At 41.4% G+C, this 16,388-nt stretch overlaps 1 protein-coding gene across 1 annotated transcript in view; it reads left to right on the forward strand.

The window, feature by feature from the left end:
* The window catches only part of vipr1b (vasoactive intestinal peptide receptor 1b), a 36,496-nt gene extending 21,595 nt beyond the window's left edge, over window positions 1-14,901 (forward strand). Inside the window, exons 6-13 of the mRNA XM_035143170.2 lie at window positions 769-901; window positions 5,241-5,394; window positions 5,559-5,619; window positions 5,717-5,789; window positions 8,144-8,235; window positions 8,791-8,920; window positions 9,477-9,518; window positions 11,914-14,901. Of these exons, the coding sequence (XP_034999061.1) occupies window positions 769-901; window positions 5,241-5,394; window positions 5,559-5,619; window positions 5,717-5,789; window positions 8,144-8,235; window positions 8,791-8,920; window positions 9,477-9,518; window positions 11,914-12,105 (877 nt within the window). The 3' untranslated portion in view covers window positions 12,106-14,901. The remainder of the gene's footprint in view (window positions 1-768; window positions 902-5,240; window positions 5,395-5,558; window positions 5,620-5,716; window positions 5,790-8,143; window positions 8,236-8,790; window positions 8,921-9,476; window positions 9,519-11,913) is intronic.
* The last annotated feature ends 1,487 nt before the right edge of the window (window positions 14,902-16,388 follow it).

Here is a 16,388-nt window from a genome sequence, read left to right on the forward strand (position 1 = left end):
ACATTTATTCCTCTGCTCTTCGTTTTGTTCACCAAACACTGAATTTGTCTTTTCTGTTGCTTTGAAATAATTCTTCTTGTCACATCACCCACCACCGCTCACTTTCTCTCTTTTAACCCTGCCTTGTGGACGAGACTTCTCAGGAACACCTTGAAGGAATTTGACTAGGACTCATTGATTAGATTACAGAGGTCAGCGGTCAAGGTCACATTGACCTCACAGGAGTCTGAACAAGGAAATTATTTGAAACTGCACTGGTTGGTGGAGGCGTACAGCCGCAGGGCAGTAATTCTAGTTTCTCTTTTACTGCAGGACATTTATTTTTGCATTATTCATTTGTCTTCTCTATTCTGCCTCTGCCACGACACTGTGTACTAATGCATTTGTGACTGATGAGAGCTACTTTTCATGTTGTGTGTACACAGGAGAGTTATATTCTGTGCTCTCATGAATCAGTGCCATGATTTAAAAAAAAAGGGGAACAACATATTTCAGGTTTATTTTTCCTCAGTATGAATCTGACCGCTCAGATTGTGATCTAAATAAAGATTTATAAAAATAATTCCACACACTCTAAAGATTGGGACGGCCTCTAACCTCGAAGTGACAAAAATAAAACTGAGGAGCTGTGATTTCTGTGATTTCATTTTATTAACGCCAAGGACATTGGATAATAAGTGAGAAGACCTTTGTTCTTTGTCTGTGTGTGTGTGTGTGTTGTCTCTTTGCAATGATCTCTAATCTTGCGTCTCTTACTGTCTGTCCTAGGAAGCTCCATTGCACAAGGAACTACATCCACATGCATCTGTTTGTGTCATTTATCCTGAAAGCCATCGCCGTGTTCATCAAAGATGTGGTGCTCTACGAGGTCGGGGAGGTTGACAACTGCTCGTCAGGCTCGGTGAGTTGATCGTACAAAATGCTGCTGGTTGTGGCGGGAGGAACGACTCGGGGAATCCTTAGTGTCCCTGAACCTTAAAGGAGTCAGGGGCTGCTTTCTGCAGAGGATGTGGTGGTGACGAAGGCAGGACCGAAATGAGACGGATTTAGGATGTAAGATTTCCTGATTGCATCACCAGCTTGTCCATTGCATCGTCAGGTTCTCTGAGTTGCTTTGCTTACTGCAGCTCAGACAACACAACAGCTAGTTCCTTTAGCTCTGAAACCATCGTGCAATGAATCCTGGGATAGGTTGGTCCCGTTGGAGCCTTTGTTGATCGGGAATGGACGGCTGCATTTGAAGGAGCTTTCCAAATAGGACAGCCTAGTCCCTTCGGTCTTCAAATGCAGCCTCAGGAGGACTCAACGCCTGAATTGAGACACAGCTCGTGTGTGATGCAGAGCTGGTCGGCTTTGTGTTCTCATGATGAGAGATCTCCCCAGCTGGGCAGGAAAAGATGCATTTCTGTGGTGCTGATGTTCGAGACAAGACAAGATGGGAATTAACGTGGTTTTATGAAACGACCACTTCCATTATCACAGAGACAAATTTAAGTCAAAGTATAGATTAGTATCATAAGATAACGTTTTACTGCAAACATGAGCTTTAGGCTGACATACAAGACAATCTGAGAATTCTTGGTCTGATATATAAAGTGAAGCTTGGTATTCTGTTGTACAGGGATATGGGCTGTGTGATATTGATTCACTTTTATTGCTGTTACACAATTTATTCTGTTGTATTGTGTTATTCATGTTGTGAGAATTACGTGTGTGAGTCACAAACCAATTTAAGAACAATTTCTTTATTGAGTCTTTGCCAGAACGAGTAAAAATGCAAATCTCACAGATTGGGGGGGGGGAATCACAAGTCTCATCTTCTGCAGTTCTGAATCAATACACAGATTCAGAAATGTGTGTTGTTAATCAGACTGATTGTGTCTGTGGTGCTGTGAAGACGAGTCTCACTGGTGCAGACAGCAGAGTTAATGTTAGTAGCAGCTCCCACCCATTGAATTTAAGTAGCTTATGTAATAACATCTGTGTAATGAAATCTGGCTTTATACTCTGTATTCGAAACTGTTTGCATGCAAACTTGCATCTTGTAAACCACATGGGGTATAAAATGTATGTTTATTTTTTTTTCATTATTTTTAGCACACACATACAGCATATATGATCCCTTAAATTTGACTATAAAAGGAGTTAGTTTGAGAATTTGCATTTACTATAAATGATTGGCCCAGGAAGAAACCAATTACTTTAGGAATGGGCAAAATGAAGGTGGATTATGTTTCCTATCTTTTCTTCACACTGGATGGAAACACAACACTTGGGTGGACAGGCTAATTTTCTTTTTCCCCTTTTCTGGTGCGATGCTATGACACACGTCAAAGTTAACAATAGATATTAACGGCCATCGTGGAGGCAAATAAACAGAAAACAGGGAACTCATCTAAAATTCTCCAAATTCTAAAACAAACAGGATCACACACACTTAAGATCTTAAATTCTAGTTATGTGGAGCTTACAGGCCATTTATCGCTCACTTGTTCTGGGACATATATCAAACCACAATGTTTGGATGTCTCCCCGTCAGCTCTCCGTGCCCCCAGCAGCACCAGCAGCACCAGCAGCAGCAGCCCTCCACAGACCAGTGGGCCCCTGAGGCCACAGTTAAGCCTGTAAACACTGTAAACACGAGGTTTATATTACACAACGGGGCCACTGACAAGAGGAGTGTATTCAATAGTGAACTCTGCGAGCGGCTTCAGAGTAGCAATGGAACGATTGGGTTGACGGGAGACAGCTGCTGTCATGGGTCGACTAAAAGAGACATTATGGAACCTGGCAGTACTTAAGTTACTGTCTCTTTTAATGTGTGTGTGTGTGTGTGTTGGCTTAATTACCATTCTTGTACAGTGTAATGTTGTGACCCATTAGATTAATTCATGATATAACCGCTGTGGGGGAGCTTGACTCAATGCATATTTTAAGGCACCTGTGTGTTTCTGTGTGGGCCTGTTTATTCAAATTCATCTTTTCGTCTGCGTTTTCCCACCAGCAAAAAAACAACTATTTGTACTGGTTTGCACTCAGTAGAACTACAGCAGGATTTATTTTTCTTCCCACCACACGCCAAGTGGGAATCATTTTATATAGGCTGCCAGATCCTCCCTGGTGAAGACGTGCATCCAAACAAAACAACACGTGCCTTTCTTGGTTTGCGTCAATAATTCAACAACGTAACCACAGTTACATGAGAGGCAGAGTTGTGTTAAGGTGTTTGTCAATATATAAAAACTTTTCCTGAAAAGAAAATGTTATAGTTATGTAGATTTCAGCAGCAGCAAAATTTGGATCTTTAACTTAAGTAGATAACAAAAAATAAATATGTATAAAAAGTAATAACGTGAACTCCTTAACTCCCCATGATACCATTTGGACTCAGACAGCTTTCATCAGTGAGGGCTCAATAGTCAAAGAGTGGAATCTCCCCGTCTCCTTTGTGTGCAAATCGATGGCCTCTTACTTTCCTTCAGGCTGATGAAATCCCCATATCCCCATTTTGTGGCACATCAGTGGCACTTAGATGTGAGAAATTCTGACATTTCTTCTTACAGACAATAAGTTTCCCTGATAACGAACACAAATTCAATTAAAGGGGAATCATTTTATACCTTGAACAAGATCGGGCAAAATAAACTTCAAGGCTTCATGATAAAAGGGATTTTTCAAGAGCAGCACACTTCATTTTTTTTCACATTTGTTGATTTCATTGTTTGTTTTTTATGTATTTAGAAGGCTGCAGTTAAATCCATCCAAAACTATCATCTCTTAAAAACCCATCACACGTGTGGTGCTTGAAAACCTAATTTCAAAACCATCAGTGCAAAAGAAATACAAATAAGAAAATGGAGTAAAAGCAGGAGTGTAGCATTTCTTTAATCAGTTTAATGTGATGAGATAATCCGACATTATTGTCATTGTTAGTGAACTATGAATGAGAAGCTGTTCGACCACTTCCTCAGTCTTCAGTGATGATTGATGATGGAGAGTCCCTCTCCTCTGCCGCGGCACGGACATCACGCTCGAGTTCATATTTCATGTGACACTTTCACACTCGTTCATCATTCTTAGCGTGTGAACTAGAAAGAAGAGGTCTGGCATTTTCAGCATTATACCATCACTCGTCCGTCCTTGTTGGTCAAGGGTGAGCTGAAAAAAAATCGGTGCCGTGGTTCCAGCTACTGTCTCATATCACATCTTTGTTGACTACTGTCTATATTATAAATTTTTTTTGTTTTTTGGTCACAACATCCGTTCATCCATCCATCCCACCCTCACTCATGTCTTTTCCCCCTTTCCTCCCTTTTCATCCTCACTTTGGTTTCTTCAAAAGATCTCAGCACATTCACTCTCATGGGCCATTTCTACTCTGGGTACAATGAAATAATGTTTCTTATCTTGTGTGTATCAGCCTTGGGGCCTGTGCATTGAAAGTGTGTTGCAAAATGTGTTAAGCTGAAAGGGTTGTGCAAGAGCTACACACATCAAACCGGCCCACCCACACCATTAGGAAAATGAAACTCTGACACACGTCCTTGGGTAACAATGGCAGCCTCCCCACTCTGCAGGATCGACAGGAGCAGGATGAATTTTGAATGAGTTCACTGTCATGGTGGAAGGGTTGCGTTGATATGATATCAGCCAACCAGAATACAACGGATCACGTAGTCGTGCATGCTTTTTGCAGCATTTCTCTCTTGTCCTTTACTTGCAACAAAAAAATTCTGTCAAAGCCTATTTTGCAATTACACTTCACCAGCTCCGGTTGATGAAGAGATACAGTTTACGCACCCAATCCACATATAGCTTATATCTCTGGAATGCCTATAGAGAAAAAATACAATAACTGAGCACTTTATTAGGAGCAGCACCCTGTTGCTGGAGAGGACCTCAGTCGTTTTGCTTTCAAATCCTCCCCAGTTCTCCGTGCCATGGATTCCACAGGATGTTGGAAACGTTTCTTGCACATTCTGGTCCCTGTGATTGTAATTCCTGCAGATTTATCAGAATCGCAATAACATGCTGCCAGTCTCCCATTGCATCACACCCCTGAGGTGTTCTATTGGATTCAAATCAACATGTGCATTCTTCCTTTTTCAAATATTTTCCCCACTAAAGGGAACTGAATAACAATGTAATTTCTTCATTGTAATCTTGGTCTTGCTCAGTGTGTATCCACTTTGATATCTCGGTTGATTTCTTGTGCTTTTGTGTTCTGTCTCCATTTCCAGCTTGGCTGCAAGGCAGTGATTGTGTTCTTCCAGTACTGTATAATGGCCAGCTTCTTCTGGCTGCTGGTGGAAGGTCTTTATCTTCACGCATTGTTGGCGGTCTCTTTCTTCTCCGAGAGGAAGTACTTCTGGGCTTACATTCTGATCGGCTGGGGTGAGAATGTCTTTCTTTCATGTCTTTATACCCTCCTGCTGTCCCAGGGTGAGACCCCACCGACGCTCAGCTGAAGACAGACTCCAGGTTGTGACCCTAGCAGCTGGAATGCAATAATAACTTTGTTGTGTACTTTTATGTTTGTTTTTTTTTTATATCCCTAGGAGGTCCGACAATTTTCATCACAGCTTGGAGCATCGCTAAAACCTACTACAACGATGTGGGGTAAGAAAAACATCAGAGAATTACCAGCAGAAAATCTAGTATTCGGTTCTTTTATTTGCAACATCTTGTACCTGAGTATTGTTTTATATCTCACCAGGTGCTGGGATATAATCGAGAACACCGACGTCTTCTGGTGGATCATTAAAACGCCTATATTGGCATCAATCCTGGTAAGTTTACAAGCCCTAGCACTTTGGGTTTAATCACTCAGATTCTTGTACATCAGCATGTTACACTGTCTGAAGTCAAACTAATGAGAGAGAAAACATCTTTGTCTCTCACCATAAATCCTCCGCAGACATAACTGTCATTGTAATTTATGTGAATGCTTCTGAACGCCACATCTCTTTGGATAGTGCGACAGTATGTCAGCGCAACCGAGAGGTTGGCGTGACCTCGAAGTTCTCGTTTCACATTGAAAAGTTGGCAGGATGTAAGCGCTATAAACTTCTTTTTATTGACTGACAGGTCGTCTTTTAATTAATTTAGTCTTTACTGTCATCTTCTTTCATTCTGAACACAGTAATATACAAGCTCAGCACACTGCAAATTAAAAAATCACATGCAAATAGAAAATATATGTGCAAAAAAGAAAACAACTTCATCAATTTGATGACAAGTAAATACAAACACAGGAACGTGCTGCAGGAGCTTCTGCTTCTGCTTCTCTGATGACACTCTGAAACATTTGAGAGCACATCCACTCTCTCTCGTGCCCATGTGTCATCAAATCGATGAGTCACTCTGAAACTCGTTTGTCACGTTATAGCTTCCTTATTTAATCCATAAAACCTGATCCATAAAACCTGAACAAGTAAACTGTTTAGTTTGCACCCTTTGTCAGATATCCTCACAGGTTACAGGCTGTGTATCTAACGCACACACCTGAAAGCAAAAAGATCCATTCCTTATTTCATTGTCTCTCCTGGTCGACGAGCGAACCCCAAATATAAAGAAAAAACTAGCTGTGCCGCTTTGTGAACAGCAAAAGCAACATTGGAAAAAAAAAGAAGCACTTTCACACTTCACTTTCACAGAGGTGTGAAGAGGAAGGTAAAGATGAGTTCAACAAGCATGAACAGAGAGGCGACAGTGGAGCATGTGAAGTGGTGGGAGGAAGAATTACTTACAGAGCAGTGAACACAGCACAGCCCCGGATTCTTGCTGTATTTTACAGATGTGGGATTTTGTTCTTATTTTACAGAAGTTTCTTGATAGAACCACTTCATTTGACACTATAGAGACGACAGAACGGGCTGGTGTTTGTATTCCTGGTAAAGTGAGGCCTGTAAGGGGTCTTGAAAAAAATTGACTATAGCAGTGATCGTTTATTTCGGCCGGTTCCCAGTAGTTTTTTTAATTTAGTTTTGTCCCGTTTCAAAGCTTGAAAGCTTCTCAAAGTTGATTTCACAAAAAATATACTGATGGAATAAAGTCATCGATTTAACTTTATTAAGTTTGCTGTTGCCTGGATACAGAGAAATAGAGCTGGCATGACTATCTTTCTTGTTCAGCCGTCCTACTGTGCTCTGACTCAAAGACCCGGGAGAATAATTTGATCATTGCTTCCCTTTTCCTCTCTAGGAACCTGCTAAATTGACAGAAAAACGTATATATGTTCCTTCCTTGAAAATGATAAGAAACCATAAATGAAGAAATAGAACGCAAGCCCATTACATCATGGTAAATCAATTATGAAATGTTATGGTGAACTTGAAAGGTGCCGGTGGGTGGATTTTGTTATCTACAGACAGAGCTGTTTCCCTGTTTCCAGTCTTTGTGCTGAGCTATGCTGACGACTGCTGTCTGGACTGTAGCACATTTGTAATACAGATATTATTGTGCTATTGATCTTCTCATGTAAAACCTGGCAAGGAAACAAATGTATGATTCCCAAAATGTCAAACTGTTAAATTGATGACATGATATTTAATGTTTGCACAACTAGATTTGAAGAGAAAAAAAGGATGTGTGGTGTAGTCAACACAAAGCAAACGCTCTTTTCTCATCTGTTATTGATGCCCTGCTTTGTCTGTTCTTTTTTCTCGGTGTGTTGTCTGGGCAGCAGTTGTTGACAAAGCAGATTCAGTTGTGTTGTTTCACATTAGGATCAGGCTCAGCTGCAGCCGGGCTGTCAGAGCGCTCTGTCTCTGTCTCTCTGCGCAGCCGCTGAGCAATGTCTGTGTGTGTGAGGGATGTTTGTGATATAGCATCATTATATGTGTGATACGTTTCCAGTTCAGAGGTCCAATCCAAAGGAACAGAATTTAAGAAATGCTCGTTAGCCCTGCAGTGCACGAGCCACATTCCAAATCAAAGCGAGATGAAATGCAACATCCGTCTTTTGTCATGAGACGCATTTCTCAAACATTCCTACAAATCTGTTAAATTAAACACTGAAAAACATGAAGAGTTGTTTTAACTTTCTTTAGAGCAAGTTTTTCTGCAGGAATTTCATAGAGGACGAATTCAACATTTATGTTTTAATAATTAATTTTATGACACTTGGATATATTCTCCACAGATGAACTTCTGTCTGTTCATCTGCATCATTCGGATACTTCGCCAGAAAATCAACTGCCCGGATATTGGAAGAAATGAGTCCAACCAGTACTCGTGAGTGGAACTTCATGTCTTTTTCATATTGTAAATCTGGATCATTCATCAGCTGAGATTATATGAAATGTTACCGGTCACCGTGAGGACACTGGGGATCTTCCAAAAGTGAACTGCATTCAACAAAGATTAAAATACACATATTTCTCCTGTAGATACAACTGGTGCTTTATTTTTCTCTGTGACTCCCTTTAATTATTTATACACTCAGAGGAAAAGACCAGTCATTTTGGTTTTCAGTGACGAAAAGCTCAGTGTAGTCTCCCCCTTACAGCTGCTTTATGCAGAGATATAGCGCTGCATGTGTTGAAGTGATTTTTCCTGAGAGGGAGAAGCATCCCATGAGTCGGCCATAATACATCTATTTTTCCACCTACATTTTTAATGGTGGTTTCTGCTCCATCTCTGCTCCTCTGAGTTCAAATGTAAAAAAATGTAAAGTACTCCGGAGTCGCATTTCATTATTGTCAGATGCAGAGACAGATCTAAAATTGGTTTCACGGGAGAGAGGGAGAAATCTTAATATGTTTTTGTTTTTCTGTGCTTTCGTTTCAGGAGACTGGCAAAGTCGACGCTGCTTTTGATTCCGCTGTTTGGGATCAATTTTATTGTGTTTGCATTCATCCCAGAGCAAGTGAAGACTGAGCTCCGGCTCATTTTTGACTTGATTCTCGGGTCATTTCAGGTAAGAGTCCAAATAACAAAACTCTATAAGTTTAACAACCTCTGTGAAAAAGTTTCCCCACAAGTTAAACCAATACTGAAAAGAAATGTTTCCCATTCAAGCTCCAGTAAAAGTAATGAAATGACTCTGACCTGTGAGTGTTTCTGCTGAAGAAACCCTCTCAGAGGGAAGTGTGGCAGGTCTCCAGGCACTTTGCCGGCCCATTCAGTGGCAGTGTTAGTGTTTTAAGCCCTCGCTGTTATTTCAGTTCATCACATAAGGATGAGGAATGAGGGAGAATGCAGTCAGACGGTCCAGCTGCGTTACAGACCGCCTGGAAACCAAGGAAACCATTCCAGCACATTCCTCCCATCATTCCTCTCATCCCTCCTTCTCAGTATTACTATAAACCAGCTAATCGTATATGGTATGCCATGTTTTTGTTGGTGTTATCCATGTATATGTCTCATGGATGTTCCTCTCGAAATAGGCAAATAGTTGTATAGACAAGATAAGGAGATTTTACTGGAAGCTTCAAACTGTTATTGCTCTCTTATCCCTTTTTCTCTCCCCGCAGGGCTTTGTGGTTGCTGTCCTCTACTGCTTCCTGAACGGAGAGGTGCGTACCCCCCTCACACTGATGTAAACAGTTTGTATGAAGACACTGATGTAATCTGAAGAGTCCCATGCAGAGATAGCTCACGGTGGTGAATCCAGTTCATCTGAAGTTCCAGCGTTGCTCCCTCAGTGCACCATAACAAGCACAGTCCTGAGAGGCGGGTGAAGCCGGGAGTGTGAGTCACGAGCGCCGGTCGATCCGGACGTCCCTCCTGTCTTGGATCTCCTCGTGGTTTATTTCTGATGCTTCGCCTGCAGGGTGAAAAGAGCCCAGCCTTAATGGCGGCAGGATCTCTTCAGTGGTGTCTGCGGCGGCTCTCTGTGGGCAGATTAGTTATGTTCCAGCGGCAGGGCCAGATTGGATCACAGTGATGGGCTGGGTGGCGAAGGCTTGACACTATGCTGTCTGAATTTTAATCCAGTGCAATATTCAGGTGTCCACTGTTAAGCGTCCGGCCTTTGTTACGGCAATCTTTGCAGATATTAAAAAACTAAATCAGACAAAGGGCAAAAACATATTTAGCAGGAAGGTAAAATTTACATATATATATACAACTAAATGTTACCAATAACAAATAGAACAGTCAATGGAAATCTTTATCTTTCATTCATTATTATTATTACTATTATTATTTGGTATCAATACAATTATTATTAAGTGTTTGTTGAGCTTGACTCATACCAGGAACTAAAAGTTATACTAAAATATATTTTCCTCTTCTGCTTCAGTTTTGACCAGTATTTTCTTCTTAAGAATGGTCTGTATACAATTAGAATTATGATATATACAATATATGAAGAAGCTACACACAGGTTATCACCCATCACATCCACTTACATACAATAAAAAGGTTACCAGGGTGGCAGTTGTGTCTGCATGTCCTAAATAAGCTGTATCTGCTTTATCAGGCTAGTGATGAGTTCAAAGGGAGGGTCCATTAAGCCCCACTCAGCAGGGACACATCAATCAACAAACTGAGCCACTTTGCTTTCTGATACAATCAATGGAAGGACACCAGCTGATTTACTGCATGAGCCACATGTGGAGGCTCTAGTCTCCAATGAATAAAGACAGGAAACCATTGATCCCCTTCTCAAAACGAGGAGAGGAGGTAAATGTCCATTCTGACAAAATGATCCAAACCAAATCAGCAAGTTCACAGATTGTTTCACAATAATCAAACTAAGTCAATTAATAACAAAACTTGTTTTTAGACCTTTCTCCTTTTGAAGTAAAATACAAAATCAGAACCGCGCCATTTTACTTTCTGTTCTGTTCTTTGAAAGTGCACAAGAAGTTTTTTTTTCAATATCTTTAGAATTGTCAACTTAAACATATAGGTCCATCATAATAAAGTATTTGTGCTGCTAGACTGAAAGAGAAAATAAACTGCATCACTCCTCGGTTCCTCGTGTGGGTGCGGGAGCTGTTTTTTAAAGTCTTTTAATCTCTTATTCTTCCATTTTCTGCGGATGTTTCTTGTCTGTCCTTTGTCTCTTCGGCTGTGGTTTCTTTTGGTGGCCCTGCCAAACACCCAGTTTTTCTTCTGTTTAATGTAAGATGCATCATTTTCCGTTTCATGGAAGACACATACACGCTAACAGGTGCTCGAAACGACACGTCTCAAAGCCTCTTAGTCATATTTCTATTGTCTTATGTAGGTTAGTGGACGAGAGTTGCAAACTTAATAATTCACGAGCTGTTACAAAAACTTCACCAATTAACTATAATACAAGGCATCGTGTGAATATGTTTTTGTTTTAGTGGAAAAAAATGAAATTATGGGGAACAAAAGAGTAACAATTAAACAGTTTAGAGGAAGGTTACCTTAAGGTGCCTGGACCAAAGCCTCTGTGTGAAGTGTCTGTTAACATTTCATGCTGGAAAACACAAAACAACTACAAAGAGCCAACAAAAGAGACAAAGGGAGAACAGAGAGATGCAGAAACAGACAGAAAAGGACGAGGACGAGAAACGAAACAACTTCAAAACGATGCAAAAACAACCACGAGGATACAAATAGCAAACACAAAAAGAGAAAAAAGACACAAAATGAGACGTAAAACACCCCAAAGACATTCAAAACAATTAAAAAGAGACAAAAGCACCAGAAAGAGGCAAAAGAGGAACAGAGAGATGCAGAAACAGACCCAAAATGACTCGAACGAGAAACAAAACAATAATGAAAAGAAGAGAAACAACCACGGAGAAACAAAAAGAAACAAAATGACTCCAACCACCACAAAGTCATGCAAAACAATTACAGAGAGACACCGAGTCCTAATCCATTTCAACAGTCTGCACAGTTTATTGGTTCTTCCTTGTGGTGAATCACTGTCTTGTTGTCACATTATAAAGTGTGACCCTGACTTCTCGTTGTGCTAATCCCTCATAGGTTCAAGCAGAGATCAAGAGGAAGTGGCGGCGGTGGCACCTGCAGAGATATATGAGCTCCGACACCAAATACCAACACCCGTCTATTGGCAGCAGCAACAACTTCAGCACCCAGATCACCATGCTGACACGATGCAGCCCCAAAACACGCCGCGGGTCATCCTCTTGCCACGACGACCTGTCGAGCATGTGACTCTCACCAGCGGCGAAACGGAAATACATCATATTCTCATGCCATTCAGAACACACGCTGTTCATGTGAGCTCCTGCATAGAAAGAGTCACACACTTCCTCATTAACACATGCACTGAAGGAGGCTGTGGGTGTAACAGGGACAAAGGACAGGGATTAGAAAAAAAGAGTAGTTTGTAGTAATCAGCCTTTGAGCGGCTTTCAATCTCCACGCTTCTTCAAAACGAGCTTTACAAGCACAGCTTTCACGCGCCTGACCGAGGATCGCTGAGCTTCTCTCTTCATGAGTCAGTGCATGTGTGCAGATGAATTGCGAGTCATATCATTATGGATCATTTGGTCAATTGATATTAAGGTCCCCGTGTGCTCAGACACCGGGCAAAGCCAAGTGTCTCATGTTAATGGGGTTAGGTGAAGGATCCAAATGTGAAATGCACCAGCAAACACACAATCTGATGCAATTATACGCTGATTAAAAATCACTTAGGGGAGAGATTGCTCCGGCTCCAAATGAACAAGGCTGGTGCAAAAGACACAACTGTTAGAAGCTGATGCTGTGATTATTTTATTTTTTTACCGCGAGTGCAGCAATATTTCAGACAAAGAAAAGCACCAGTGATGCATTGTGGTTTTGTGGCGGGGGGGAAAAAAGTTTTGAAGCATATCTTAAGTCGACCAAAAAGAATAATACAGCATGCAACCTTTTTGTTTTCCTCACCGTGTGGGCAGACGGAAAAAGAAAGACTGGCTGAAACCCAGGAAACTTTATTTCCATGCCCGCTAAATGGATGAGGCTTCACGCGGCGCGACTGCGGTGATGCCGATCCACAGTGATGGTTTGGGAGTACAGATGCCCTTCTCTGCACTATCACTCTCAAAAGAGACTGATTGCCCCTTCCCCTCCCTATTATCAGTCCATCCCTCTTATTCTGCGTGATTCTGGGCCCGTGATAGGCTTCAAGTGTTTGACTATTCGAGCTGCTCGGGCAGTTTTCGTGCTGATCACTGACGAGGGCCTGTTTCTGTGTTTTCAAGAGACACTTTCACTTCGCAGCAGCTCTGCAGAGGAAATGCCTTTCAGCAGTGGAGTCCTCGATTGTTTACATTTACAAGGGAGGAGTCTTTTAACATTGTACAGTGAGCATACAGTGTAAAGTGTAATGAATTACTGTGGATTGTGGCGCCTTACTGATTGTATTGCGGCTACAATACCAGTAGTAAGTCACCGTTTGTTCGTGTTATTGCAACATGTGAGATTTAATGCCTTTCCCCGGGAACATAAAATCGTCTTGTATACAAGCTTGTTTATGTAGCGGCCTGTTTTTTATTGTCAGGCATAAAAGGGAAAGCCCAGCGTCACATATTACTGCACAGATTCATAATACAGAAGACTAACACATGCAGGCGGAGGAGAACCTTTCCTGGTCCTGACGCTTTGGAAGGAATCAACCTTAGATCCTTAATCCTTTGCTGGTGACAAGTGTGATTCTGATTCCAACTTCTCAGCTGGAGGAGGTTGAACCCGACAGGTCAGCGGACACAAGCTGACAGGGATGACTGGCCCTGTCACCTCGATGTGCTCTTTTCAGCTCACAGGGTCGGACCTGAAAAGTCACTTTGCATGTTTACGCACAAGGGAACATCGAGAAGGTCCAGTTATATTTGCAAAAATAAATAAAAACTCAGCATCTCAACCTACTTCTCTTCAGACAGAACACAAAGCAAAATTTCGCACAATTTCAGAACTTGACGGCTGGATGGACGATATTTATTTTGCTCAAGTCGACGATGTACTGCACCGACTGTAAAGCAGCGGACACACCAACCACATCTGTGTTTAGCTTTTCCTCATGACACCTCGGTAATCACCAAGCTCCTCATGTTATTTACCTCCATCTTTGCGCTCTATTTGTAAAGCTGTTAAAAAAAAATCCTGGGTTTGGTGCAAATTTTTCTCTCTTCGCCTTGAAACATTTCTGAAATAATCTTCAAATGCTCTTACCATCAACTTTGCATGCAAACGGGCCGCCTCTAAAATTCACTTCACGTTCATGCTGAACTAATATTGAGTACTTGAGAACTGTGTATTTACTATTTCCCTCAAAAATTATTCTTTAAAGTTTATTCAAAGACATTATCCAGCCTTGTTTGGGGCCTGTCTTCTGTTGTCCAGCTCAATGTGAGAATATGCCAGATTTTAGTGCTTTGCTAAGCTGGCGTGGTCGTTGTGTGTCAGTGAGATAACATTGAAAAGGGATATTGAACCAACAAGCATTCGGATGTGCACTTACAGTAACTGTTGACGTATGTATAATGTAGATTTGTGTATTTGCAAACTGGATATTGTGTTGTGCATATTTAAGAGCTGAGGTTTGGTCGTTCAATGTGTGTAACGCTGGTGCAATGTGTTGTGAAGCTGCAAATGTACTGTAAGTATTAAATAGCTTCAGTTCTCAATTGTGTCCACATAAAGCCACAAGTTTTTATGTTTATATATATATATAACTTGTTGTACAGTGTATGTAAAGGTTGTTATAATTACAGGACATTTCACTTTCCATAACAATGTGACCTTATTTCACTCAAACTGTATGAAATAAATTATTTAGAAATATACATGAAGGTGGAAGTGGAAGTCTTCATTTTAAAGGTGAAATGATTTCATCATTGTTCAGAAGAAAATCCTTCCTGACTGAATACAACGACATCTTGGGGTCTAATTAAAGCTTATTTTCATAAATGCTCTTTTCTACTTGACAAGATCATGACCCCAAGCCTGTTCATTCTTTATTTTACTCCCAGAGATGCTCACTTAAAGCTTCACCGTCAAGTAGTCCCTGCTTATATGCCAGTTATTTCAATAAAAATACGTTTGATGCATTCAGATCATTTTCATTTCCCAGTTGCAGCCTCCTCAACTAGAATTATATTCATGTTAAGCTCGGAAACAGACAATGATTTGATTAAATATCTTTAGTTTCATTATGAAAGCAGAGGGCTTGATGTTCCAGCTGATATGAATGTGTAGGGAGGTATTATGAGAAAAGCGGCACATTAGGTTCCTTTGGAGACAATGGACTTGTAACAGCTCAAAGGGTTTGAACTGCTCTCTCCGGTGCACAGATAAGAATTATCTCAGTAACTGACTGTACTTGTTCACTTCATTGAGTGCTGCTGCAGGTCACTGTGCCCTGAGGAGACAATGGCAACAGACCATTTCTGAAGACGTACAAAAAAACCCACACACTTTCAGAGGTTTGGATTTACAACCAAACAAGTGCAGACAGGAACTGATGATAGTACTTCACTAAATACCTTTATTCACATGCTTTTGTTCGTTACTACATCATATTCTTTTACACCACTGCCTTCATCATATCAGTTCTTCCCAGCACCAGTTGCACCTCACTTACAGTATTTGTCGGGTGTGGCTGACCTGCTGAGTTTGCTTTGGCGTGATGAAACCGCAGCTGCTCGAGCGAATCCGCCTGTTGTTCCTCGAGGTTGTTGGTCCACTCGCTGCCTCTCGTGCAGCGGACCTCTGGCTGTGCTCATCACCATGAAGAGGACAGAATTCAGCCGAGGCGAGACGCCATGTGCCGTAAAAGGATTAAGAAGCACACCCTGCCATGGCTGCTTGGTCGGATCAGCTGCTCTTTAGTCTAATGTTTGATTAGCTCGATCCGTGGACTGGAAATGATTATCATATAAGACGATTAACTGTTGTAGTTATAGTAAATAAAGGGATTTCTAGGCTGCTGCATGAATTTGTTTGCACATATGATAAAGAAAAATAACCCTGAGGCCCATTTATTGAAATATGCAAATCAAATGCAAACATGCTTTTTATTCTTGGTCTGAGAACTAAAGGATACCTGTTTTGAGTGTATCACGCGGGATGCAAACGGGGTAAAAGTTATTTTCAGATTCATGGTGACACTCAAAATGTGAGGCAGATGTCCTGCCTGTGAGGATCTTTCAATATTCATGGCACCAGTTAAATATTCATGTTACAAATAAGGGAAAGTTTGGGGACGGCCGGTGATTGAGAAAACAAGTGAGCTCTGGCTTTGATGACCTCGGCTGTCCTCAGCTCCGAGAAGCTGACTCCAGCTTTAAAAAAATAGGTTTTCTGCCAAATCGGCTCTGACCTGTGGCCGCGAGTCAGTCATGCTAATGAACATCAGAGGTTCGCCCACTTTGGAAAGGCCGAGCTGCAGGAGCGGTGCATTTTACTGATTTCATGGCCTCTGTGGTTGGAGAGTTAGCGCTTGAATGGATGAT

Source organism: Hippoglossus stenolepis, chromosome 19 (genome assembly GCF_022539355.2).
Source record: "Hippoglossus stenolepis isolate QCI-W04-F060 chromosome 19, HSTE1.2, whole genome shotgun sequence".
Taxonomy (NCBI): domain Eukaryota; kingdom Metazoa; phylum Chordata; class Actinopteri; order Pleuronectiformes; family Pleuronectidae; genus Hippoglossus; species Hippoglossus stenolepis.